At 34.7% G+C, this 26355-nt stretch overlaps 3 protein-coding genes and 2 pseudogenes across 6 annotated transcripts; 3 read left to right on the top strand and 2 right to left on the bottom strand.

Moving 5' to 3' along the window:
• The first annotated feature begins 1391 nt into the window (after window positions 1-1391).
• LOC133674543 (uncharacterized) lies at window positions 1392-5596 on the top strand. Of its 4 annotated transcripts, none has more exons than XM_062095711.1 (9): window positions 1393-1679; window positions 1799-2114; window positions 2193-2255; window positions 2440-2479; window positions 2565-2629; window positions 2831-2947; window positions 3920-4048; window positions 4871-4946; window positions 5026-5596. In XM_062095711.1, exons 1-8 carry the CDS (start codon window positions 1591-1593, stop codon window positions 4934-4936), a joined length of 885 nt encoding a protein of 294 aa, XP_061951695.1. In that variant the 5' UTR covers window positions 1393-1590; the 3' UTR covers window positions 4937-4946; window positions 5026-5596. The 4 variants fall into 4 exon arrangements, with proteins under 4 accessions (XP_061951698.1, XP_061951695.1, XP_061951694.1 ...); XM_062095710.1 differs by having other exon boundaries at window positions 1399-1679; window positions 5042-5596; XM_062095712.1 differs by having other exon boundaries at window positions 1556-1679; window positions 1836-2114; window positions 5042-5596.
• Window positions 5597-8691: 3095 nt separating this feature from the next.
• On the bottom strand, window positions 8692-10900 carry LOC133674542 (glucan endo-1,3-beta-glucosidase 5-like). Its single transcript, XM_062095709.1, has 2 exons — window positions 10178-10900; window positions 8692-9890 (listed from the first exon to the last, which is right to left on the bottom strand). Exons 1-2 carry the CDS (start codon window positions 10561-10563, stop codon window positions 8768-8770), a joined length of 1509 nt encoding a protein of 502 aa, XP_061951693.1. The 5' UTR covers window positions 10564-10900; the 3' UTR covers window positions 8692-8767.
• Window positions 10901-13658: 2758 nt separating this feature from the next.
• LOC133674615 (uncharacterized) lies at window positions 13659-16366 on the top strand (annotated as a pseudogene).
• A 1373-nt stretch (window positions 16367-17739) lies between these two features.
• Window positions 17740-21005, bottom strand: LOC133674360 (uncharacterized; annotated as a pseudogene).
• Window positions 21006-21997: 992 nt separating this feature from the next.
• On the top strand, window positions 21998-23773 carry LOC133674812 (uncharacterized). The gene is made up of 4 exons (XM_062096069.1): window positions 21998-22322; window positions 22426-22535; window positions 22624-22838; window positions 23301-23773. Exons 2-4 carry the CDS (start codon window positions 22446-22448, stop codon window positions 23572-23574), a joined length of 579 nt encoding a protein of 192 aa, XP_061952053.1. The 5' UTR covers window positions 21998-22322; window positions 22426-22445; the 3' UTR covers window positions 23575-23773.
• The last annotated feature ends 2582 nt before the right edge of the window (window positions 23774-26355 follow it).

The following is a 26355-nucleotide window of genomic DNA, read 5'->3' as shown; positions in this document are numbered from 1 at the left end:
ACTTGTAACCTTTGCAGACTTATAGCTAGCTTGAAAAAAAGGTCTGTATATCTTAATTAGTTCATCATGTGATCGAGACGACAGGGTAGAAAGTAAGATGGTTACTGCTTTTGGCATTTTGAAGCAGCACTTGTGTGTTCTGCTAGCTGTTGTTGATTTTGGACCTTTTCCAGTTCTAAAATGGAGTCCCCTTCGATGTCAATACCTCTGTTGTTGGCATCTTGCTTGTTTCAATGAACACGACTCAATATCATTATAGACTGTATTGTTTTTTCTTTTGCTTTGTTTATTGAACTTTTATTATTTTCAGTTTTATGATTCCAAGTTACAATATTACTATATCTTTGTGTATTTTTTATTTTTTTATTTTGCATTCTCTTGCATACATGAAGTCTCAAGAAGCACTCGGGAATGATTTAAAAATTAATTTTGCAAGATAGGATTTTACTTTTAGTTACAAATAGAAATTAAAAGAAAAGGATCAACTCTTACAAAGAAAAACAAACCATAACTCATTTAAGTTTTAACATGGAAAACTTCAATTTAATCCTTAAGATTTTAATTTATAATGTTTCAGACCAATTTTTATTTTTTCTTCTTAGCATTGATTACAAGTCATTTTCCTACATAAAAATACATCAAAGAGTTAAGGCATGTTTGTTTTGTTAAAAGTGATTTTTTATTTTTTAAAATTTATTTATTATTAGAAAATTTGATCAATAAAAAATAATTTCCAGTTAAAAAAAATCTTGGTTTAGTTTTTGAAAAAAAAAATTCTTTTTATTTTGGATGGAAAATATTTTTTTAAAATTTTAAAAATTTTTAGAAATATCATTTTATTTGTTAATTATATCAAATTTGATTCTCAACTTTTAATTGATATATATGTTTTTTTGAATTTTTTTAATCTCATCCCTTAAAATTTAATTTTTATATGAACTTTAGTTTTTATTATTTTATTTTCTCTTATTATTTTCTTAATTGATTTTTTTCTATTAGAATTGATTTTTATTTTTTTTATTGTTATTTATTTTATTTGAAATAATTTATGAAATCATATTTTTTTAATTTCATCATCTTTCAAATATTTTATCTGTCAGATTTAATCTTTATTATTTTAATTTTAATTTATTTTATTTAATATAATTTATAAAATTAATATTTTTTAATTTCATTCTCATTCAACTTTTTAATTTGTAAAATTTATTTTTTATTCTTTTAATAAATTTAAAAATAAAATTAAATATTAATAATTTATTTTATAATTTATTTTTTATAATATTACCGAATAAAAAATAATTAATTTTCAATCCTTCAAAATCGATACAAATTTGAATAATTTATTTCCTTCGATCCTGATGGCTGACAAGCTAGCGGTTGAAGTCTCATCATTTGTTACTAAATTAATCATTTAAACGTAAATATACTGCGTGATTGATGGGCAGCGGCTAGCTATCTGTGGTTTTGGCAACTGGGCTGAAGATAGTTCAAACAAAAAAAAAAAAAATTGAGCTGAAGATTAACTGAGCCCCCCCCCCCCCCCCCCCCCCCCCTCTTTTTTTTTCCAATCAGATTGTTACGCTTACATCTATGGATGATCATGGTCTTCTTCATGGACGGGATCAGGGAGAATCATCATCATCATCATCATCAATTGAAATCCAAAATCAATGGAGAAAGTATGATGCTAGGCTGCAACTCGTTTGCTTGCTTGCTTGAATGCTGTTGTCTCGTTCGTATAGCAGTGATTTATGTGATATATTTGATCGATCGATTGATTAAATGTTGTAAAAAGCAGGATTCAAGATTTACTTAAAGAGATGTTGATAATTCAGGATGATTTCCCTTGGAAACTGCCCATACCCAGCAGTAGCGGCAATGTTGTTGTTGAAGAAGAAGAAGGAACGTTATTGAAATATGTGGGTGGGGTTGATGTAAGCTATTCTAAGGAATTAGACTCAGCAGCAGCAGCAGCAGCAACGGCAGCATGCGGATGTGGAAGCCTTGTTGTTTTGGATGTCACCACTCCCACTCTGCAAGTCGTCTACCAAGATTTCTTTCTCCTCACCAATTTCGATGTCCCTTATATTCCTTCCTTCCTTGCTTTCCGAGAGGTCAGTAGAATCTATTATTATCATTGCGATTCTTTCTTTCTTTATTTATTTGTCATTGATGATGATGATGATTTTTAGGCTCCAATACTCTTACAACTCTTACAGAAGATGAAAAACACTGACAATCCATTCTACCCCCAGGTCAGCCAATCCACAATCCTCTTTCTTTTTAATTTCATCCCTCCCCTCCCATCCCCATTATGAATATGATAATATCCTACCATAGATACCTTCCATGCATCATATGTATTGATTCCTGCTCTCTTGCCTTGCCTGTTAATTAAGGTTTATCTGAAATTGAGGTTGTCTCTATTTTATTCAACAGTTACTGCTTGTTGATGGCAATGGTTTGCTTCATCCTCGAGGCAAGTTTCTCTCTCTCCTTTTCCATTAAATCTTCAATCCTTTTTATGCATTGCATTACATATAGCAAATAGCTCTCTTTCACAGGTTTCGGCTTGGCTTGCCATCTTGGTGTCCTGGCTAATATCCCCACCATTGGCATAGGAAAGAATGTAACTAACCTCTTACTACTTCTCAATTACCACTCTTTTATTACCTAATGCTAACTATTGTAGCCACCATTAGTATTCTAATTAATTTTCTCGTTGATTTCTTTAGGGTATTCGCAATTCAACTAGCCTTTCTTATTTCATCACTTAACTTGTCCTATCGTTAAGACCTTTTCCCTCTATTTTCTCGTTTGTATGTCTTAGCTGCATCATGTTGATGGTCTCACTCAATCTGGAGTGAGACAGCTTCTTCAGGCCAAAGATAACAGTGGTGAAGATTTTATTACTTTGACGGGATCCTCTGGCTGTGTATGGGGAGCGGTAACAGATTTTACTCATCTTCTTCTTCTAACTCAGCATAAAAATTTCATATCTGAGTGATACATTGCACAATTTGATCACAAGCACTTGTGAAATGGCGAGTTGTGAAGGGATCAGTCTACGAGGTCTTGCCGAGATCTTTATCATCTTTCATGTAAAACTCAATGAAGTTAGCTTGGCGAATCCCTCCTCATACCTTGTGCGCCATGTGTACAGATGTTTCAAGGATCAAGCACTCTAATTATTATAATTGAAATTGGTTTTTAAAATCAAAGCTGTAGAAATTTGCAAAGAGCAGTTAAGGGATGATCAAGCTCACATTCTCCCTCATCTTCAATCTGTCCTCGGTGTTTCTCTTGTTTAATTCTTCCTTTCATTTTAGATAGTTTCCCCCTATTACCACTGCAGTATATTATTCTCAGGGAATTTAACAAAGTCCTAAATTAGTACTTCATCCTAGAAGCTGTCTTTTTCGGGGTGTCCATTTTACAAGATTCCTATTTCTGCTTGTTTTGTTATAAATACGAATGCAATAGTAATGTGGTTAGCTTGTAAATACACATGGACTATCTTAGTTATAGTGGTATGGGAAGTTTTTTTAATGGATGAATTGCTGGTTACTTTTTTCTGCCATGTAGTAGAACTGAAAATGTCCATCCTTCAACATCAAGTTTGACTCTGGATGATTGGATGGTAGAGTGTTTATAGAGGAATTGGTGCATATGTTTTTAAATAAGAACTGCTTTTCATCATGCATCTGCTACCTCATGACCTCAAGCTTTTACATAGAGTCTTGAAACATTTAGTAGGCATCAGCTACCTCAATACAGTGAAAAAAAAAAAAAAAATAGAGTCTATAAATGCTTTGGTCATATATTTTATTCAGAGCATCATCTTCTCTTCTGCTCCAGAAGTCTTTTTCATGACAATGTTCTTCAAATCTTTATGTCTTTGATTTTTTTTCTTTAACAGGCAATGAGATCAACCAAGGGCTCATGCAAACCCATATATATTTCAGTTGGTCACCGTGTCTCTCTCAATACTGCCATCAAAATTGTGAAAATGATTTGCAAGTATCGTGTGCCAGAGCCTATCCGGCAGGTGAAACCTTATAAATTTTAAAGCTTTGAAAGTGTCACTCACTGGTGGTATTTTCTCCATGAAGGATTTGGTAGTAGTATTCAGACAGAATAGACAATGAACAAACTAATATTTAAGTCAGCATTTACCACATCCAGACTAGTTTAAGTGTGATTCTGTTGTCTTGCTTTTGCAACTTAATGAAAGGCCAATAAAAATGATGTGAGAGTTCTCCTAACAGTAGTGGGATTAACCCTATTGGTCTTTAGCTATTATATTTGGCTGTGTCTCAAATGAGATAGCTGTTGGATGAAAGCTCCATTGTCCTGTAGATCATGAATCTCTGATGAAGATCTCTTAGATTTTCATTTCAATTGAGCTCAGATGTTGTCTTGTTCATGGAGAAGCATTCTGTCACAATAGCTAGCTTTTCTATTTAATTCCTATTGAAACCTGATGCTAGTTTAGTGATTTGAAAATTTCATATTTAGTGAAGGTAAGCACATGGTTAAATGGGTGGTTAGTAGGAAATCTCATCAAGTGGCCATGAATTGTTTGATGATTTGCTATAATCCGTCTCAAATATGACATTGCATCTGGTCTCAAACATTACTCTCAAAGGCCCTTATTTATTCGATGGTCATGTTCCATATTTTACTGAAAGCTGGGAGGTAAAAGAGATTAAAGTAAAAGTTGGTGACTATGCGTTTAACCATGGCTCATAACTTTGAACTGTCAAATGCTTGTGACACTATTCTTTTCTTTTTTCCTTTTTTTGTTTATGCATCCTGTTGGGGGACTTTGCTATTTTATCTGGGCATTACCATATTGCTTTAACTGCAGGCTGATATAAGATCAAGAGACCACCTCCAAAAGAATAGCTGTGGGAATGGTGGAACATGGCAGTAGCTTGAATTTGGTGAGGACTTGTGTTTTTTTTTTTTTCCTTCACTATTTATTGTCATCACTCTTCTACTGAGAGGTGATCAAATAACCAGAATTGAGTTTGAATAGATGGCAAGTATGAGGGTAAATGGGCATAGGCAATCAAAGTGGATATTCCAGAGCAGGGGTGAGAGCGACAAGACTTATTTGAGGACACTCTATGTACATGCTGCTGCTCTAATTCTTGAGATGCTAATAAGCTCCTAATTCTTGGACAAATTTAAGTTTGAGAAGCCAGAGATAATTTGGAAATATGTTTTCCGCGCACTTTTTTTTCAGCACTTGTATGTGACACTCTGACACTTCTATTTGTCTCAATGGCACCTCTGGCTCAGTGTTGCCCACCAGGATACTGATGTTCTTGCTTCTTCCAGCTATTGGGTATACCATAAAGGGATATAAAGAGATAGAATACTCCGCTGAGTGAAAATCTCGTTGCATCAGTTCCTAAACTTGGACCTTTTAGATTGAAGGTTGGGGCAGCATTTTGTATTTAAACTAAACCCGAAGGAACTGCAAGTAAACAAAATCTTTGGATAAGATTGATGTGGCTGATTATTTCAACATTACCTCATTGGCTTGTAGTTTACTAATAAATCCCAGGGCCATGGTATTTTGAGTTCATTAATGTGATAAGAATTGTTTATTTGGGGAAAATGCACGGAGGAATTGACAGTTTTTGGAGAGGAATTTGTAGGCCATAGTCTGCAGGTCTGGATGGTGGCAATTTTGAGATGCAATGCTGCACTAATTTTTGTTTTCTTCTTGTTAGTGTTTGATGAGACTAAAACTCATGACCATTCGGTTTAGACAATTTTCTCCTATTTGCTACTGCAATATATATATAGGGAAATTAACGATGTCCTATAAAAATTAAATACATAGGCTTTTTCAATGTTTTTTTATATAAAAAATATTAAGAGTAAAAAACTTATAGATGCATCTAATTAAATCAATTAATCAAGAATCATATGTGTTAATAAATAATAATAAAATACTAATGATAATTAAATATGTGTCTGGAAAGGTTGAGAGGAGTATGTAGATCAAGATATTTGATTGTGTTTAATGATTTTGTTTATTAAAAATATTTTTTATTTAATAAAATGATTGTGTGTGTATGTGTGTGTGTGTATATATATATAATTGATTGAATAAAATCAAAGGAAAAAAATATAAAAAAATATCTTGCAAGGTTGCACTTATTATAAATACCATAAAAAAATATTTTTTAAAATAAAGTTTAATTATATAAAATATTAAAAAAAATAGATGAATTAGAATAATCTCATAAAACACTAAATACAAACCAAATAATTAAAAAAAAATCATTATTTTAGAAAGACTAAATATAAAAACCAAAGAAATAGAGAGAAATTGTATTAATTTAAATATAAATTAAAAATTATTTTAAAAAATACGTTTGTTTTTTTAAGGCAAAAAAACAAAACAAAAAAGATAGAGGACAGGCATGTGCCTGACCCGTCTAGCAAGGGCTTGTGCTCAGCCCTAATTTTTTTTTTTTAATGTATTGGCAGCGGATGACAAGTCGTTCATCCCATTATTGTTTGAGAAAAAAAATTAGACGACACGTCATGTGCTCAAATTTCAGCCAATGTAGTGGCTGGAAAAACTGGTTATATGTTTTTTTTATTCTAAAACTCATTTTTAATCCAAAACACCTAAAAAAAAAGGGCTAAACTCCTTGACAAACTCATAAATGACCCTAAAAAACAACAACAAAAAAAATAAACCACACAAAAAACCAAAACCAACCCGAAAACCAAAAAACTTTTCAAGCTCATTTCTGATTTTTTTTTTAGGCAATTTCAAGGTACAAAAACATCTAAGTGAAACTCTTCTCATCAAATGAAATTCTTTGACACTAAAATTAACTATTTTGGTGGTTGAAATTGATGTCAACACCATTTCCCTCTCTCTAGCGCAAGAATATGGCGACTACTTTCTTGCTCTTCTCTCAAATTAGGAATTAAGAAATAACAAAAATAAATTTTTATATCAAAATCGAATTGAAAAAACATTGAGGGACCGAATATGTATAGTTTGTAAACTTTTGTGTGAACTTTGAAACCATTACCCATTTATGATGTCTTTTCTACTTTGATCCCTGTCTTTCAATTTTATTCTTAATCAACAAATTTGATCTAATTTTCCTTTAATTTGATTAAAAAAGGATGCAATTGCGCAAAAATAAAAAATGTGAGGACCAAATTGAAAAAAAAGAAAATTTTTGAATAACAAGTCTACAGTAAAATATGAGATGGTGAACAATGAACATGTGCTCAGTATTTTCATCACTTCTTTTAGATTTACTTACTAGTCATGTAACCTGCTCTTCGTTGCGAGCCATATGTTTTTTTTAAATAAAAAAATTTATATACACAAGCTTTTTCGACGCGTATTTGTAGAAAATCAAAAAGTTCATGCATACATGTAATAAAATAAATCGACAACTATATGCGTTAATAAATAAATAAATAAATAAGTCATAAGCAATAACTAAAAATAAAAAACTGGATTCAACGTGTATTTGTAGAAAATCAAAAAGTTTATGCATACATGTAATAAAATAAATCGACAACTATATGTGTTAATAAATGAAAAAAAAAAGTCATAAGCAATAACTAAAAATAAAAAACTGGAAAAATCAAGAGACAAATGTAGATTAAGATATTTCATCTCGCAAGATGAGATATTTACTCGATTGTGTTTGCTAAATTTGTTTATTAAAATAAATTTTTTATTCAATCAAACTTATCCATGACCTAAAAAAATAAAAAAGCCATTCCAAAAATCAAAATTAACTTGAAATAAAAAATTTATCTGAGCTCTGATCTGTTTTTTTTATAAACTTTAAAGGTAAAAAAACATCTAATATGAACTCTCATCATCAATTGGAACCATTTGACATAAATATCAATTGTTTTGGTGGTCAAAATCGTTATCAACGATATTTTTCTCTCTTTACTGCTAGAACTCGGCAACCTCTATCTCTCATTTCTCAAATTAGGGACTAAAAAAATAAGAAAAATAAACTTTTTATACCAAAATTGAATTGAAAAAATATATATGTGCCGAATATGTGTAATGTTTAAAGTATGAGGACTAAATTAAACTCTTTGTGTGAACTTTGAAACCATCATTTATTTATGATGTTTTTTCTACTTTGATCCCCTGTGTTTTAATTTTATCTTTATCCAATAAATTTGATTTAATTACTTTTTAATTTGACGTGAAAAAAATACAATCACTTAAAAAAAATATTTAAGAATGAAATTAAAAGAAAAATTCTAAATAACAGATCCATTATAATAAAATGTGAGAGAATGCATATTTTAAACACCCCTCGCTTTTTAGTTTTTTACTTAATTATTATTATTATTATTATTATTATTGCGATAGAAGCCGTCTTTAACAGGCCTGTGGCTGTTTGATTGACATTCCTGCTACTGCTTCTTTTCAACATAAGAATGCGAGTAATATTTAAAACTGATTTTCAGAAGTGATCTTTCATTTTCACAAACACAGAGGACTTATGATTCATGGAGGAGCTGATTCAGAGTTTGGTAGGCATTTGCAGGCTATCTTCATTCATGTTTGGATGCGTGACTATTTCGAACAGCAGCATGAGACCAGTTGAGAATTATCCTGCTGTGTTCCAATTGTTTAGTTCTTGTGCTTAATGACTTAGACTCAAATTCTCAATTTAGCTCCTTCTATACATACCAATCAAGGAAATACAAGTAACAGTCCAATACAATCAGTCCCCAAAAATCACAAAAACGCTGAAAGAAACGCGACGGCAAACGTTACAAAACTAGACATTGAAAACCCTCTTCCACCTTCAACACCAGATGTGACTGTTTGACTTTGAATCATGATCCTGAATTGGCAAGTCCCGGTAGATGGGTCGTTACTTGTAACAACTGAAAGATTATTTGGGAACCTACAAGCACTTTCAAGTTGATTGTTCTGCTGGTAGTAACTGTTAAATGCGTAGGAGATGTTGCCCTGTGCACTTAAATCTCCACAAGAAGTCCCATAGCCCAGACTAGTACAGTCTGCACTAGCACAAGCATAACTCACACTTGGTGCCACCTGCGGATCGTCTAGGCTTGCTGATGGAGACATAATACACCATTTTTTAGCTAAATAGCTCACACCCCTTGCTGGTACCAGACCATTCGAATTCGTCGTCCCCAGGCTAAGTGCATACTTAGGCTGTCCATCCAAGTAAAATAATCCCCAGTGTCGCTCAAAATTACCAGGCTGAATGCTTTTGGCATCCTCGTCAAAGAGACTAAACAAATAGGCATCCACAGGAGCAGGACGCATTGGGGTTCCCTTACCGGCAATGACATTATCCATAAAACCTTGGTTGAACTGCTGTGCATAGTTCAAGTTTGCATTTTTGTCTCCATCGGTAGGCCATCCAATCTCCCCAATGACAATGGACAAGTTTCCATATCCATTTTTCTGCAAGGCCCATACAAGGGTGTCATGATTCGCATCGAACACATTGTCGTAGATTTTTCCACCATCAGTCAAGGAAGATGAACTAGTGTTGTTAAAGAATGCAAAGCCTAGGGGGAAATTAGGAGTAGTGTAAAGGCTTATAAAGGGATAGATATTGACAGTGAAGGGAGCCCCATTGTCGCTCAAGAACTTGACAATCGACAGCATGAGATCTTGGATGTCTGAGCGGAAGTTACCATCGGATGGGAGATTTGTGGGACTCTCATATACATCAGCATTGAGGGGAACGGTGACTTTCACCCGAGCGTCTAGTCCGGCTTTCGTTAAAGCAGATTGGATATTTTGAAGAGCAGGAAGAGTAGTTCCCAGAAAGCTTCCATTGTATGTTGACAAGAACGGCTCATTTCCAACTGCAACGTACCTTATAAATAGCTCAAAATTACTGGTGAATAAATCCTCCAATACAAGAAATGCTCCACATATAGTGGAACATAAACACCACAAAAGCAGCCAAAGCAAGCTGATATGGTATGATTTGATCCTAGTCATGATCACTTGTTTCTTCTTACTTGACACTTACTTGGCTTGTGTAAATCAAGTCAAAACATATTGATCGAGTGCTTCAATATTGAATATTGATCGGCATATAAATCCAAGTCAAAGGAAAAAAAATTAAAAGGGAAGGGAAGGAAGGGTTTGATGGATTACCTGATGTCTACGCCGCCAGAAGAGATATGGGAAGAGACGTTCTTGGCCACCCAGTTCTCAGCAGCTTGTTCACTATTAGCCAGAGTATAGAGCATATCATTGGGGATGCCCACCATGATTTGAATCCCAGAATTAGCAAAAGCATTTAGAGTAGCTGAATCAGCATCAAATAGCTTAACCTTCTGGAAACCGTTGTCTCTGAGCAAGTTAACCACCGTGGAAGGCGGCAGAGGATGTGTTGCCTGTGTTCCCCAGTTGACTCCAGTACCACTTACGGAACTCAGCAACAGCAGCAGTAGTTGAAGAATATATAGGCAGCACAAGGCTAGACCAAGAGGTTGTTGCCTTTGCCTTGTAGACAGCGCCACTCCTTTGACCAAACCCATGTTGTTACGTATGTAGTTGAGAAATTAAGACAGGATCATGAATTGATCCTATGGATCATAAGAAGAAGAAGACGACGATGACGACTATAATACGAGTTAATTAATTAAGGAGCTAATTTGTAAGGTGATCAGAGAAGCATCAAAGGCTTGCTACATAAAGAAAGGAGATAGAAAGAGAGGTGGAGGCAAAGAACGTGATCAGCAAAAATTGCGAAGCTTAAACAAATTAATTGCTCAGGCCTTGATTAAATTATTTTCATATAATAATAATAATTTGATGTTGAATAACCAGACAGAGCAGTACTATTATTATATCTGTTTATTTATAGAAAAAAAGTTTCATTCTACTAATTGTTTTGTTTAATTAATATATATTCGATATAACTTGCATGTAATAATACAAGAGTGGGGGGAGACTACGGCCTTACAATAGAACCTTGTTTTGTTCTTGTTCTAATAAATAAGGAGATTAATTTATTTTAAAATAAGAAGAGGAAGAACAAGAAGAAGCGTGGTGAGTGCTTGCACGATGGACGTTCATTTTGATTCGATTAACTCTAAGCCCTAAAATGGACACATTAAGAGCAGATATAAAGTAATTAAAATAAAGTAGTTAGGTGCTGGATGATGTAACTAGAAGAAATATACAATACATGGGGACGGTGCACCCAACCTCCTAATTTAAGTTATCTGTTTGTTTATATATATCCATCCATCCATCCATTCGGCATGCATGGGTCATCATCATGTTGATGGCTATTTTTATTATTATTATTAATATAAAAGTTAGGACTAATTTGCGTTTATTTCAACTATTTCTGCATGTTATAAATTTTTAATAATTTTAAGATTTATGATATTTGAACTAATAATTTTTTAAAAATAAATTTAAAATTTAACCATTTAATTTATATTTATTGAGATAATGATAATGATAATAATAATGATAATAAATTCTTAATAATATTTTAATAATATTGGAGCAAGTCCATTGGAGCTCTTCAGCTTAATTACAAAATTAATTAACGACCCCACTCCGGCGTTAGGATGCTCATTCGAGGATCATCAGAGATGGGCTGGGCCTTTCCAACCTTAGAAGGTTCTGTCAAAAGCCCAGAGCCCATCTTATTGATTGACTGCCTGTTTCTGTTAATGAGTCAAGATGCCATAGGCCCACATGTTCAAGAGAATCTCACGTCTTGACATCGAAGAATCATATATAGCCTTTTTTCTCCCCTTGAGAGCATTGTTGTTAAATCTGGTTTGGGATTGACGTGATCAATAAATGTGGTCTTAAATTTTATAAGTTAATCTAGAAAAATTTTAAAAATAAATTAAAATTTTAAAATTTTATATAAAAATATTAAAAAAAAATTATGTGAATATAAAATATATATGTTATAAATAATCAAATTTAAAAGAATATTTTTTTAAAAAATTTATTTCTCATTAAAAAACTATAACTTTTTTTTTATCAACATAAAATATAAATATTAAAGGATTTTAAATTTCACATTAAAAAAATAACTTTTTTCTTTTAAACATATAGTATATATATTAAAGAATTTCAAATCGACATTGAAAAGATATTATATTATCATTTTAAGTTAAAGTATTTAAACCAAAATTTTTTTTATCTTACATTGAAAAAACATAATTTTTTGTGTGAATATATGTGTGTGTGTGAGAGAGAGAGAGAGAGAAGAGTTTAAATTTTATATTGAAAAAATCATTTTTTTTTAAAAAATAGAATATATATACTAAATGAGTTCAATCCCACATTGAAAAAATATAATTTTTTTCTTGTGAACATAAAGTATATATATTAAAGAGTTCCAAATCTCACATTGAAAAGATACTATGTTATTCTTTTAAATTGAAACATTTAAATCAAAAAGTTTTTAGTACACAGTAAAAATACATAATTTTTTTCTTGTGAATATAGAGTATATATACGAAAGGATTTCAAATCTCACACAGAAAAAATAAAATATTTTTCTAATATATAATGAATTTTAAAAAGTATTAATAACCAACTAAAAATATATATAAAAAATATATTAAAAAATCATATTTAAATATAAAAAAAATATCAAATCTCACCGGGATTATCAATCAACTTGCGTGTCGATTAGATTTTATTGGATTGTCACACCAGCTAATTTTTTAATAAACTTGGATAAGTCTAACCATGTCCTATCAAACTAATCCAGATTTAATAACTATGCTCGAGAATATAAGCTGCTCTGATAAGACTTGTTCTATCCTTGGGATTTGAAGGAGGAGCAACAGCACAAGAAGGCGGGTTTATGGGACCAAAAACCAGATTGAATCTGCAACATAGAATATTTATCAGAAAATGTTATGTTGGACCGAACGGGACCGGTTCAACCACCACTGAACCGCCTATAAAAACAAATACACGGTATAAAAAAAATTAAATAAAATTACACTAACCCTCCCCTGCTCCATCGTTCTCCCCTCAAAATCTCCTGCTGTGTCAAGTTTCCACCCTCCATCTCTGGTCTCTGCCCTCCGTGCACTCTGTGAAACAGGGACCTCTCCTCTCCCTTCTAGCAGCCCCTCTCCTCTTCTTCCATCTCCAGCACTCCCCCGCTTGCAGCGGCAGTCTCTCCTCGGTATGTTTCTTATTTTATTTTATTTTATTTTTACATGCTGATTTTAACTTGTTAATTTTACAGACTTGTTTTTAGGCAACCTAAATGTAGAGAAAAAACAATTCAACTTGATTGCTTTAGAAGAGAACAGCATGAAGAAATTAAATCCGGGATTTGCAGTTGATGAATAATGAATTTTTTTATTTTTTATATAAACATTTAATGCCTTTAATTTAAAGAAATTAAATCTAGGATTTACAGTAGACTAATTTAACATCTTTATATAAAATATTTATTAAGGTGGAATAGTTAAAACCCTATGGTGAAATTATATCTATAATTTAAAGAAACTAAATCCGTGATTTGATTTTATTTTGGTTTTGTGCACTGTGGTTTCCCCTGAGAACCCCAAGCTAAAACCCTATGTTGTTGAGAAGAAGAAAGTACCCAAGTATTGATAGAGTTACTAGCCAGAGCATGCGATTTCCTCACATACCTACAAACAAATATCCAATGTATATGAATAATGCCTGGTTAAGGAAACAAAATGTGCACCAATAATATTAATCTGTCAGGATATACTTTTGAATGGTGGTTACATTGAGGAAGAGAGATGAAGCTAGGCCTGAGCCAAGCATGTCTTTATAGCTGCTGTTGCACACTGATTTTCTCTTCTTCAATGCCATCTTTAACAACAATAAAACCAAAAAACCCCCTCGTTTTGAGGCAACTAATTATTTAGTTACTTCATCAGACCTTAAAAAATGGTATGGTTGGGCAAAAAACCTTGCCTCCTCTGTTGGGTCGTCTTTTGTGGAGTCTGATAATGACCCTGACTCCACTCTTGTGTAAGGAGCTCAGTTGGCTTCTTGAGGACTCACTTGAAAACAGCTCCTACTCCTCCTCATGCTTGTCCTTTTCCAAGTATAAATATGATACTAGTGGTAAAAATGAGAATGTCATTATATGGATAAGTTTGGATGATATTTACCAATTGTGGAAGCAGAGGATTGAAGAGAGGAGGCCCTTCCAGTGTATTGTAGGGTGTGAGCACTGGAGGGACTTGGTGTTGAGTGTGCAAGAAGGGGTCTTGATTCCGAGGTCAGAGACAGAATTGATTGTTGATCTAGCAAGTGATGTGGTTTCCAACAATGAAAAATTGGGACAGGGGTTGTTGGCAGATGTGGGTACAGGTAGTGATGCTATTGCTATAGGTATTAGAAAAATTTTGGGGAGTTATGGGAGATTATTGCTGCAGATTTAAGACCAGTCACAGTTTCGGTGGCAACCCTTAATGTGCAAAGGTATGGGCCTTCAGGATGTGATTGAAGTAAGGCAAGAATCTTGGTTTGAGCCATTAAAGGATGTTGAAGGACAAATTGTAGGTATTGTGAGTAATCCACCATACATACCAAGTGACAATATTTCTGGACTACAAGCTGAAGATGGTAGACATGAACCAAGACTCGCATTAGATGGTGGTGCTAGTGGCATGGATTATCTTCTTCATCTTTACAATATGGCCGCTGCAATGTTGAAACCTGGTGGGTTTTTTTGCTTTTGAAACTAGTGGGGAGAAGCAATGTGAGACAATGTTGATTGCATGCAAAATGACATATTGCAGGAAGCTTTTGTAATCTGAACATTGTATCTGATTTTGCTGGTATTAAAAGACTTGTGACTGGGTTCCCGCCAATATGTAACATAATTGCAAATGTCCCTTTACCAGCCATCAAGAAAGATGCAAGACAAGTTGTGTCACAGTTTAACTAAATATAGTAATATCTACGAAATCATGGTACCATCCCTATTAGTGGCCCTTTGTCATATCATTGATGACATGAATATGTTGAGTTTTAAAACCTTAACTTATTTTGCTAGTTTAGTGTGAATGCACGAATGTTATGAGATACTTTTGCAAGTAGAGTTGCCATACCTTCTCTCTCTCAAAAGTTTTTGTTGTTTCTGTCTCTCTGTTTATTGCTTTCTGAGTGTTTGATCCATTACAAAACGTATGAAGGAATACCGACTCAGAAAATAATCTTTTGTCTCAACTGTTTTGGCTTTTTGTAAAATCTGAAATTCTGCTCAAGAGCTGTACTACTTCTTAGGAGGTGTGAATCTTTTGTTTTTCTCATGCTGCTGGTAGTGATGTAATCGTTGTAGTTTCAAAATTGTTTCAACACTTAGCCACCAAAACGAGCATTGTGTACAAAGATATGTGATGTCTTTCATATCTTTGACCTTGACACAAAATTGGCACTTCAAGTGCTTCATGCTTTAAAATCCTGTTAGAAAACTATTTCTGTTCTGATATATCGTACATAACATATTCATCTTTGATGTTCTCTCAGGAGGAATGAGCCGTTTACAAGGACCTTCATCCCTTAAGAGGAAACGGCCAGAAGTGAATTCTCCAGCTCAATCTCTTACTGAACATGAGCGTCTCCTCTATGATGTGATCCGAAGCAAACAGGATATTGGAATCTGGACTAGAGACATGAAAAAAGAAGCCAAACTTCCGGATAATGTGGTAAATAAGTCTCTCAAGGCTCTGCAGGTAAAAAAATTGATAAAAGAAGTGGTGAACATCCAAAACAAGGGGAGGAAACATTTCATGGCAACAGAGTTTGAACCCTCAAAGGAAATCAGTGGAGGGGCATGGTATCTTGAAGGGAGCCTTGATACAGAGTTTATTGAGTCACTGAAGCAGTTATGTAAACGCCAAATAGAAAGGAGGGGGGTTGCCACTTTGGAGGAAGTTACAGACTCGATCAATAGTTATCCAGCCTTCAATGTTGACGTGACAAAACAGCAAATTGAAGAGATCCTGAGGACTTTGATTTTGGACAATGTAATCATGGAGGTGAAGAGTAATGGAATGGGTGAGTTTGCTTCAATTCCTTTTGGAGAGGTTTGCTATAAATACATTAGCAAGGTAGGCCTTGGAGGGGAACCAAAGGCAGGGGCATTAGCTTCCATCCCGTGTGGAGTTTGTCCACGGATAAGTCAGTGTACACCTGATGGCATTATCTCTCCAAAGACTTGTGTCTACTACCAGAAGTGGTTGGATTTTTAATTTCCAAGTATACTTTTCTTAAAAGATTTCTCTTCTTTTTACATTATGGATGTCAAAAGCGAACCATATTGCCATTTATATATAGCTTAGTTTGGCATTTTTATTATTGTTCTTTGAAGGCCCCTATTGTTGTTCACTTGTTCTATTCTGCAACGTTATTAAGCATCTTCATTCCTAATGTCCAGTGGCTCAGTTTCAACTTTGAGACATCGTAATATTTTGTGAAGCTCTTCAGAAAGAACAGTTCATGGTCTGCTAATACATGTAACTAACTTCGGTTGCAATTCTATTGTTGCATGAGTTATGACGCGATTTCATTGGAAAAATGAATTTAGCTGCCTTTTTATTTCTTCGATTGTTATTACTGATCATGCTTTACTGATCATGCTTTAAAGAGCGTTTAGAACAAATCATGTTTTTAAAAAATTTAATTTATTATATTTTAAATCATTTTAATACGTTGATTTTAAAAATAAATTTTAAAAAATAAAAAAAATATTATTTTAATACATTTCAGCATGAAAAAAATAACCATAACTATAATGTCAAACAAGCCTTTTAAAATAAATTCCCTTCTCTTCATGTCTAAAAATCCTCCATTATAAAAGTCATAATTACCATGATTGGTGCATGATTTACGATTATAGCTGCAAATTTCTTTCTTTCTCTTATTTGTGAGATTCTGATTGGAATATTTTGTCAATTTGGAGTCATGAAATAAGTGAATGGCAGCCGAATTTAGGGCACTATGCACAGGCATTTTGTTCTCACCTGGCCTAATGTCCACAGATGATCCAAAGCTAATTATGATGGTTGTTCAATTGCTTTCCTATGTTCCTAGCTTTCCTGCATAAATTGCGTAAACTGGAAAATGCATTACAGAATGGACAAAAGTAGTTTGTCAATCTTTGGATGCTAAATTAGGTATTGCATTTAAGAAGTTGCTGGTTGTTGACTTGGAGGTTGCACTCTAGCTTCCATGGACCATCGCACAAAATCAGCCTTATTAAGGGGCGTATTGCACTCCATCCTAAAGGTTTCCTGGTTAGGTATCATCTCATCAGTCTTGTGCCAAAATTCATAAAAATGCCATAGGTGTTCAAGAGAATCTCATGATGAGAATATAAGCTGCTCTGATAAGACCTCTTGTTCAATCCTTGAAATTTTACATGGAATTTGAAGAAGGAATAACAACAGAAGCACAAATAAAAAATCCAAAATCTTTCTACAGTACATCATTAACTGTAATTTAGCTACATTCATTACTATCTTTACTGCTCCTGTCATTTTTTCTCTCTTTAATCAAGTATTATTCCCGTCTTCTTTACAACAATTTAGAATTCATATAGATTGGAGAGTCAAATATCTAGTCCATCATTGTGGTCTGCATAGCTTATTCAAGGAGCAAATAAACTATGATTAGACCTCTGGTATTTACTACATTTTACGAATCCAATTTAAAGCATAACAATCCTAGCATTATTGACATTACTTCTACATTAGAAAAGAATGGACCATTGGAAGAATGACTGACAATTTCTTTGAAATAAAAAAGAGAAATCTAAAAGTATAACCTAAGATTATTTTACATTACAGGATCAAAGAATTAGGGGTTATACAAGGCAGCAACAATTATCACTACCAAAATGTTGAATTCAGAAGTTACGATTCACCGAATTAGTGTGTCCTTTTTTGGTGGGATTTTTTACATCTTCACCATCAAACACAACGACCAACAGAGTAAAACACTTACCTCAGAGTACGCTTTCACCTCCATCATCATCACTTCCAACACCATCATCATGAAAATCAGAAGAGCTGCTGGCATTAGTTTGTACATCTTGGAGCTGATAAATAGCATCTCTTACATCCGAAACTAGGGCATTTTTTGCAGCTCTAACCACATCTATTTTCTGAACATTGATCTCTCCCCTATTCTCTTTTCCTGCAACAGATTTTCCTGCCCGTGCATGTGCTGCTTTTCTCTTAGCTTCTCTGCAGTGTAATTGGTCAATGTATTTCTCATGTAAAGCCTTGTTTTTCACCTGCTTCAGTACTGGGGGACTTACAATATCTATCCCACGTGAACTCAATCTCAAAAGGGGCCTTTTATGGTCAGAAGAACTCTCATGGAGTTTGTGAAGAAAACCCAGTTTTTCTTGTGAATGCTCGGGGGTTGAAATTTCAACAGCCAGCTTAGAATCTTGCATAGATGAATTCTGGTTGGGTTCAAGAATGGAGAACAAGTCTGCTTCATAATCTCGGTTCACTTGATTCTGCTTTTGCAAAAACTCTCTAACATTTTTATGTGCAAGATGACTCTTCTCCTTACAACTCAATCTTTTATTCTTTGGGCCAGAGGGATTAAGCAGTTTACTAACAGAGATTGAAAAACATTCAAGCGGTGATGAGTTTATTCTCTTAGCCCTTGATCGCGGGAAAGTTTGGGGTAGAGTCATGTGGTCAGAGTTGACTTTGTCAAAACAATCCTGTGCAGACTTTCCAGGAACCTGCAATTAATTTCATGCACATGTTAATATAAAGCTCACAGTTGGTGCTCTTTAAGAGAAGGTTATAGATAGAAACTGCCATTCACATATAAAAGGACACAAAATTACCACTCCCAATTCAATAAAAGACGAGACTACCCTTTGACATGGGATATAAGAAAGCCCACAATTAACCTGTAGGAACAACCAACGACAGTGCCTGGGCATTGCTGGGGGGCACATTCTGCCAGCTGATAAAACAAACAACATAGTTGCCCGCATTTGGATACACTGACCTTCACTTTTAAAGTGGTAAATGCAATCATGTGGAGTCAGGAGGAAATAGGCTATCTGACTCCAGATGGTGTATGAAGACAAAAAACATTTTACAGATCATCAACTACACGCAATATCTGAAAATTATATTAACAAAATATTGCAAGCAACGATTGCATCACTGTGCTTTATAACAATTGAATACTGACTAATTCTTGCAGTGAAAGAATGTCATTCTTTAATTTTCACTTGCGTGATTATACAAAAGGTAACGGTGTGTAGAAAAGCTGATCCAAAGCTCTGAAAGCAGCTGTTGATATAATGATTGGCTATGCAGCATGACACGAGTTAAAGATTTTATTAATTGTGAAAGTATACTAAGTAGCCACAGTTTATTCATTGAGTTCAGAAAAAAATAAAATTCTAGAAATTACTTATATGACTAAATATTATTTTGAACAAAAGAAAGAAGAAAACAAATGACCTAGTCTTGAAATTTCTCAAATGAAGCTCTTCAGTACTGATCACTTGAAGAATTTTCAGCTAGTCTAAGCTCATATGAGCAATAGCAGATGCTGCCGACCTCGATAGATGCCATAGAGGCAGTGTAGCTTACCAAAAGGAAATATATAAGGGAACAGAGTTCTGAAATTTTTACTGAGAACCATATAGTTCAGCTAGTGGCAACAAAGTCAGAAAGATTTCTATCCAAAATTGATTTAATTTTGATAGCTAAAGTAGAGTGAGAAATATAAGAATAAAGATTAAACCATGGAATTGTTTAAATCCAAGCCAGGTAAATCACCCATACCTGCACTTCTTTTTTGCAATAACAGAATCAATACATTAGCATAATGCACTGTAATGTTATAACACAGAAAACATACAAATTTATATTCTCTATAATGGTTTGTCTCTGGTTTTCCTAATTTGAATCATAAAACAATCTCTTTTCAATAGGCTGTTAAGAATAGATTAAAGCACATACCATCATCATTTTAATCCCATGGATATTGTGATTGATGTATGAAATAAAAAAGTACGTGAAGATTGAAGCATGCGAACTATACTCTCACCGCCTAGAATGACAGTAATTTGAACTCAAAATTGCAAGAGTTCTTTCACAGGAAACCTCAAGAGAAAAATTTGCACTTTTTTTTCATGCTACGGTTTTCTAGAAACCTAAGCTTCCAAGTTATGCTAGTGCCAAAGCATCTTAAATATGCATAATATACATAATACCATCCCATCTAAAGTAACCATCTTGCAATTCAAATTGTATTTTTTAAGGAAACAATGATATCATATGATTAAACACAGTAAAGGAAGGGACAAAAGAATATCAACAGAAGCAGAAAATAGCAAAAGAGAAGAGAAAAGAAAATTACCAGCTTAGAAACCTTCTTCCAGAAATTAGGGGTAGGCTTGGCTGTAAAGAAAGCTCTTTGCAAAGCCATTTCCTGATCCTTTGTCCACCCTTCAACAGCCCGTTTATTAGCTCCCTCTGCTCTCTCTCTCTTCCTATTATTATTATCAGCAGTAGCAATCTCTAGTTTCTTGGTTTCACAGATACCAACAGCACTCACTCTTGCTTTGGATGCTTTAAGTCCAATAATAACACCCCTCCTATTACTGGTTTCCACTTCACCTTTTACTTTATTCGAAGACGAAACCCCCTCATCATCAGACTTGCAATTACTAGTCTTGTTGTTGAAAAGTTGGTTTGTATTTGGGTCTGCAAGAAAGATCGCCTAGGAGTTGAAACCTCACGGACACCGACCACATTGTTACGAAAGACTGGGAATTTTGCGGACCTAGAGCCAGAGCCAGAATGGGAAATGCCACAAACTAGGGATCTTCTTTCAGCGGGGTTCTGTTTTTGTGGGGAAAGGAAATCATTGTGAATTTTTTCAGCCAGATTTTTTGAGTTTCTTGTATGTATTGGCATGGTGAGGGAGTGAGTTTTTGTTAATTTGAATTTGAGCGATTGAAGAAAGACAAGGAAAGGAGAAGACCTCTAGTTATAACATGCAAGGGGAAAGAAACAGACAGGGGCGGTGGCGGCAGCCCATGGCGTTGAGTCACGGGCCTTGTTTGAAAGACAGGTCCATAGTTTTTATTGGATTTTATTATAGCTAAGCTAAGCCAGCTCTCCTCAAGTTTTCACAGCCCATGCCATGCCATGCCGTCCACTTCAATCAATCAATTATTAATTAATACACACACACCACAGAGTCAAACAAAAAGACAAAAAAGCCAGCGAACGAAAGATTCAGTGAATCTCTCTCTCTCTCTCTCTCTCTCTCTCTCTCTCTCACGGTCTCACCTCACGTTCTGACAGCTTTGATGATAAGAATCAAAGATCCTTTCGATGGAATGGAATCTCTTTTTCTTTTTTATTTTTTAATTTTCTTTATATGGAAACTATAAATAGAGAGGAAACAAGGAGGGTATAAAACTAAAATACAGTACCACCATCTGTAATTAATTGCACATCGACGTGATCATGTATTAGGTGCATCCATTCCCTGTATGAACGAGCGAGCGTCTGTGAGTGTCTCATAATAATGATTCTATTCAAATGACAGCTAGCTAGGAAATTAAGGAAACTCCTCCGCCCAGTAGATGATGGATGGTGGAGAAATTATATATATAACATGAAATTGGAAAATCGAATCCTTCCTTGGTAAGTAATCTTACAACATTGCATTTGAACAATTGGATCCAATAACAACTTGGGGTTTTTAACAGCAAAGGCCTGCAATGCATTTAGATGCCAAGGACCGCTTGATCAAATTACCTAAATCTAAGGAAGACAGGGTTGACTTTGCAAAATATTTACAATATGGTTTAATGTGTCGATTTGATACAAGGATAGGTCCTCACAAATACGTTATTGTTTTGTTTTTTTTTTAAATAAAACTTAAAAGAATTAGGTGGAGGAGATTAGGTGTAAATAGAAGAGCTAATAAAGAAAGGAGAAAAGTAGGGAGATATTGAAGGCAGGAATTCAGGATCCGGGGGAGAGGGAGAGAGAGAGAGAGCATAGACTTGTGTCATTTACCATTTAGATATATATAAATCTGCTTCACATTTATTTCTTTCCTAACCAAAGACGCAGAATTCATGCATAGGGAGAAGAGGAGTTAGGGAGCGAGAGATCTCTCATCTATCGCCACCCTTTTAAAGGATAAGAAGAAGAAGAAGAAGAAGAAGAATCAATATCTTATTCCTGTATTTTAATAAGAGATCCCCCTCTCCCCCTCTCCCTCTTCGGATCTTTTCAGTACTTAATAGGTAAGATAAAACTGTTTTTTGTTCTTCTTCTTCTTTGATGATGATTGCTTCTGTGGAATTAAATTGTTTCATCATTCCCGTCTTCTATGCATAAATAAATCAGGTATAAAACATCAACAGATAATGGCTGTTACAATGAAGCATATGGCGCTCGCAATCACTGCTCTTGGAGTGATCTCTTTCCTTTTAGGCGTTGTCGCCGAAAATAAGAAGGTACCCTACCAAATTCTAGATTATTATGTGTAATTTTCTGATTAAATTTGGTTGAGTTTTATTATTTTTCTTGGAAATTATTTTATAGCCTGCTGCTGGAACTGCAATAACCGGAAAGGGTGTTGTGATTTGCAAGTATCCATCCGATCCTACTGTAGCCTTGGGCTTTCTCTCTGTTGGATTTCTCTTAGCAGCTTCCGTTGTTGGTTACTTGTCTCTCTTTTATCCTTACAAAGGAAAACGTGTCCCCAACTCTGCCTTGTTTCAGAGCACCAGTTTCACCATCTTTTTCAACGTTGCTGTGTAAGTCTTTCTCTTAAGAACTTGCTTCCTCTGTTGGGTTTGCCCTTTTCTATTGCATTCAACAGGTACAATCAAACTCATGCTGTGCTCGTCTTCCATCTTTATTGACCCACCCCAATTAATCATTAATCGTGTTAACATGGAGCCTGTATTGTCTTTGGAGGATTACACAATTGAAATTCACAACAATTAAACCAACTATTTTGACAATCTAAGCGTGGATCTGCTCGCATGTAAAATGCCTGCTTCCTGCGTTGCATCTCTCAACTTGAGTAGATTTTTATAGGTTTAGACTCATGCCAGTAGATTGTTTTCTGCGCTTCTTTATTTATTTGGTATGCCTGTGGTAAATGTCTATCCTTTTGTGCCGTGAACTTAATTCACCAAATTAAATTTTTGAAATTGTGTCGATCCCTTAGATAATTTTCTCTGAAATGACGTGTCTTGTGAAACTCGAAACAGGTTTACAGCAGGACTGGCAGCAGCTTTGATATTGTGGCCAACAATTCAAGAGCACTCTCACTTGAGCCGCACCGTTCATCACGATCCTGACTATCAATGCCCCACTGCCAAGACTGGCCTCCTTGGTGGCGGTGCTTTTGTTTCTCTCGATTCAGCCCTTTTCTGGTTAGTCGCACTCATGTTAGCGGACAATGCTCGCGAGGACTTCTTTGATGAAACGGAAAAGGATGTCAAGGGGGAACTTAATTCTGAGGTGCTTGAAGGCTCTGCGTAACGCCTTTTGAGTCCTGGAATTCTCTCTTTGGTCTTTGCACATTTCCATGTCACATAAATAATTCTCAGTTAGCACCACCTGGAAGCCACACTAAAACATGGAATTCCTAATTGTAAATATCATGTATCTTTTGGATTTCAATTCTACGCTTTTCTCTGTTGGAGTTTGGACCAAGTATCAGAATTATTATTTTTTTCCAGCTCTTTGTTACTAATTAGCTCCTGAATTATTTGTTGTTGTGATTGTGACGTTGCATACGTGTCAGCTGCTATCCAATTTAATGGTCATGTTTTGCAATCATACTGTGATATTTGGTGAAACCATGCATGGGGTTACCTTGGATGTTAATTTTAGACGACGATATTGTCATGAATCCGAAGGCAGAAAGACTTTGCTGGAGGACCCTGGGATATAGCATCTCTTGCTGGTGAGAGAACAACATGCAAATCATGCATACTTGACCACTTTTTCAAGCAACGAAGGGGTGCTTGTTGAAAATATTTTTAATGTTTAGTCTGTTGGAGTGGAAATACGGGAGTATTGTTACGTTTGGACTCTAGATGGATGAAAGAGGCAATTAATTTCTCAAGTAATCAAGAATAAACTGAAATATTAATTAATTAATTCATCTATCTATCTATTAAGAATATGAACGTATATACTGAAATTAATCAATTGTTTTACGGGTATTTTAAACTTAAGAAGATCAGCGCACAACTGAAGGAAGGAAAGCACACAACTGAAGGAAGGAAAGTGAAAATTAATGATGAAAGCTTGAACTCGATTGGGCCTCAATCCAACATAGCCCCCACACTCGGTTGGATCGAGGCCCAACCGAGACTTACATTTGGTTATGCCATGACCCAACCAAGACTCAACACGGTAACGAGATTCAACTCTCGGTTGGGCTCCTTTCTCCCTCTCATCTTAATGTCTTTTTATCATTACAAGCTACAAACCTATTACGACTCTATGTGGAGAGATAACAACGAAATAGGATTGCCATCTTGAAAAGCTGAAAGATTTTTTCTAGATATTATTTTGATATTTTTATGTTTTTCAAGATATAAAATGTCAGGTTTTAGCAAGAGAGGGACTCTCTTAAGAAAAAACAGAGAAAGAATATCTTACTCTCTCTCTACTTACTATCTTTATATTCTTGATACTTAAAAATTTCTAAATTAATTTTGGCATCAGAGGGTTTTTTGCATGTAACACCCTTATCTAAACAATTATCATCCGAAAAGAAGCTCAAACTTGGTGAAGTTTTTTTCAAGCTTCATCAATGGCGTCGCCTATGGAAACTTGAACAAAAGTCTTGTTAATTTCTTTCCTATGTTAATCTTCCTCATTTCCTTATTCTAAAGTATTTATGGCGGATAATACAAAAATCCCAAGAGGAAAGGTCATTGACCTCCCACCATCTCCATCAGCTCCTCATATGGATCTCTATCAACTCACTCAACAGATAATGACACTTACTAAGGTTGTGTTAGTTGCCTAATGACAACTCAGTTCTCTACAGAACTTGTCAATTACTATACAAACTCTTCTTATGTCTATGGCACCAGTCATCCCTATTGCATGTCTTGGGCAACACCAACTCTAAGTTCCTAAGAAAATTAACCAGAATGAGGCAGAAAGTAGACATCATACCCACACTTACAGGTAGATCACATTACAAAGAGAAGCACTCTCATGCAGGGTCATCTAGATATGATCTTTATAGATCAAGAGGTCAGGCCGAGAGTCTTAACTATCCCCGCCAACAAGCTCGTTCTCCTTCAGAATCTGACTCAACATCCCATAATCAAAGAGGCAATGTAAAGACGAAGATAAAAAAAAGACTCAAGTTAGGTAGGAGGGTCACCATTATGTGGTTATGTGTTGAACACATGCCTCCTCATAGACTTTATAGCTAGTAAGATGAATTTGGATAATTATGATAGATTGTCAGATCCTAAAAAAACACGTTCAAAATGTGAGAAGTAGTTTGGAATTGGTGGTGTAGGATTCTAAAGCTATGTGCGAAGTCCTTCCAACTAGTTTTTGGGGTCTACACGAGCATGGTATCACAATCTCAAACCTGGTTCAATATCTAGTTTTTTAGATTTGTGTGACAAGTTGATCGCTCGTTTCAACACAAGCATACAAAAGCTCCACTGAACTTTTCTTCATTATTCAACTAGAAAAGAAAAGCACCAGAGTCTATCTAAAGAGGTTTAACAAAAAGCTACTGAAGGTGGAAAAATTACTAAAACCTGTAGCAACAAAAGCCCTTATCAATAAAATACACAACTACTCTCTCTGGAACAACTTTATACCATTTTTTAGAGAAATCTACTTAATATAAAATAGTTGATAGAGAATCATATCTGAGTGGAAAAGGCTAGTGTATTGTGACAAGAGCATCCTCGCTTCATCGGATGAAAGAAAGTGTCTTCCAAGCAAGATAACATATGTCAATCTCGGAATACCCAATCTTTCAGGGGTAATACCAGGGTCTTGGCATAAAATAGACTAGTATACCTAGAAATAATAACTACTCCCTTAAACGCTACCAGGGTTGAGGTGTTTACAACAATCAAGAGGAATGAGTATGTGCAAAGTGGAATCAAAAGAAGTACCTATTCCAAAAGGATATGAATCATGACACTAAATAATGTTTTGCCCTAAAAAAAAGATATCAATGTAGCCTATTGATATCATTAACTATTCCTAACCCGAAATAGTTAATCAGGTTCAATATTCCCCATGTTCTGGGATTATCATGCCGATGTT

This window comes from Populus nigra, chromosome 15, assembly GCF_951802175.1.
Source record: "Populus nigra chromosome 15, ddPopNigr1.1, whole genome shotgun sequence".
Classification (NCBI taxonomy): domain Eukaryota; kingdom Viridiplantae; phylum Streptophyta; class Magnoliopsida; order Malpighiales; family Salicaceae; genus Populus; species Populus nigra.
Note: the sequence above shows the minus strand (reverse complement) of the source record. Positions and strands in the feature narration are given on the sequence as shown.

Excerpts from the sequence above, each read along its gene's own strand:
- LOC133674812 (XM_062096069.1), top strand. The coding sequence starts at position 22,446 with ATGGCTGTTACAATGAAGCATATGGCGCTCGCAATCACTGCTCTTGGA. Across the intron at positions 22,536-22,623 it reads TTGTCGCCGAAAATAAGAAG|CCTGCTGCTGGAACTGCAAT; the intron begins GTACCCTACCAA and ends ATTATTTTATAG. Across the intron at positions 22,839-23,300 it reads ATCTTTTTCAACGTTGCTGT|GTTTACAGCAGGACTGGCAG; the intron begins GTAAGTCTTTCT and ends AACTCGAAACAG.
- LOC133674542 (XM_062095709.1), bottom strand. The coding sequence starts at position 10,563 with ATGGGTTTGGTCAAAGGAGTGGCGCTGTCTACAAGGCAAAGGCAACAA. Across the intron at positions 9,891-10,177 it reads TCTGGCGGCGTAGACATCAG|GTACGTTGCAGTTGGAAATG; the intron begins GTAATCCATCAA and ends GCTATTTATAAG.
- LOC133674543 (XM_062095711.1), top strand. The coding sequence starts at position 1,591 with ATGGATGATCATGGTCTTCTTCATGGACGGGATCAGGGAGAATCATCA. Across the intron at positions 1,680-1,798 it reads ATCCAAAATCAATGGAGAAA|GATTCAAGATTTACTTAAAG; the intron begins GTATGATGCTAG and ends TGTAAAAAGCAG. Across the intron at positions 4,049-4,870 it reads TGCCAGAGCCTATCCGGCAG|GCTGATATAAGATCAAGAGA; the intron begins GTGAAACCTTAT and ends CTTTAACTGCAG.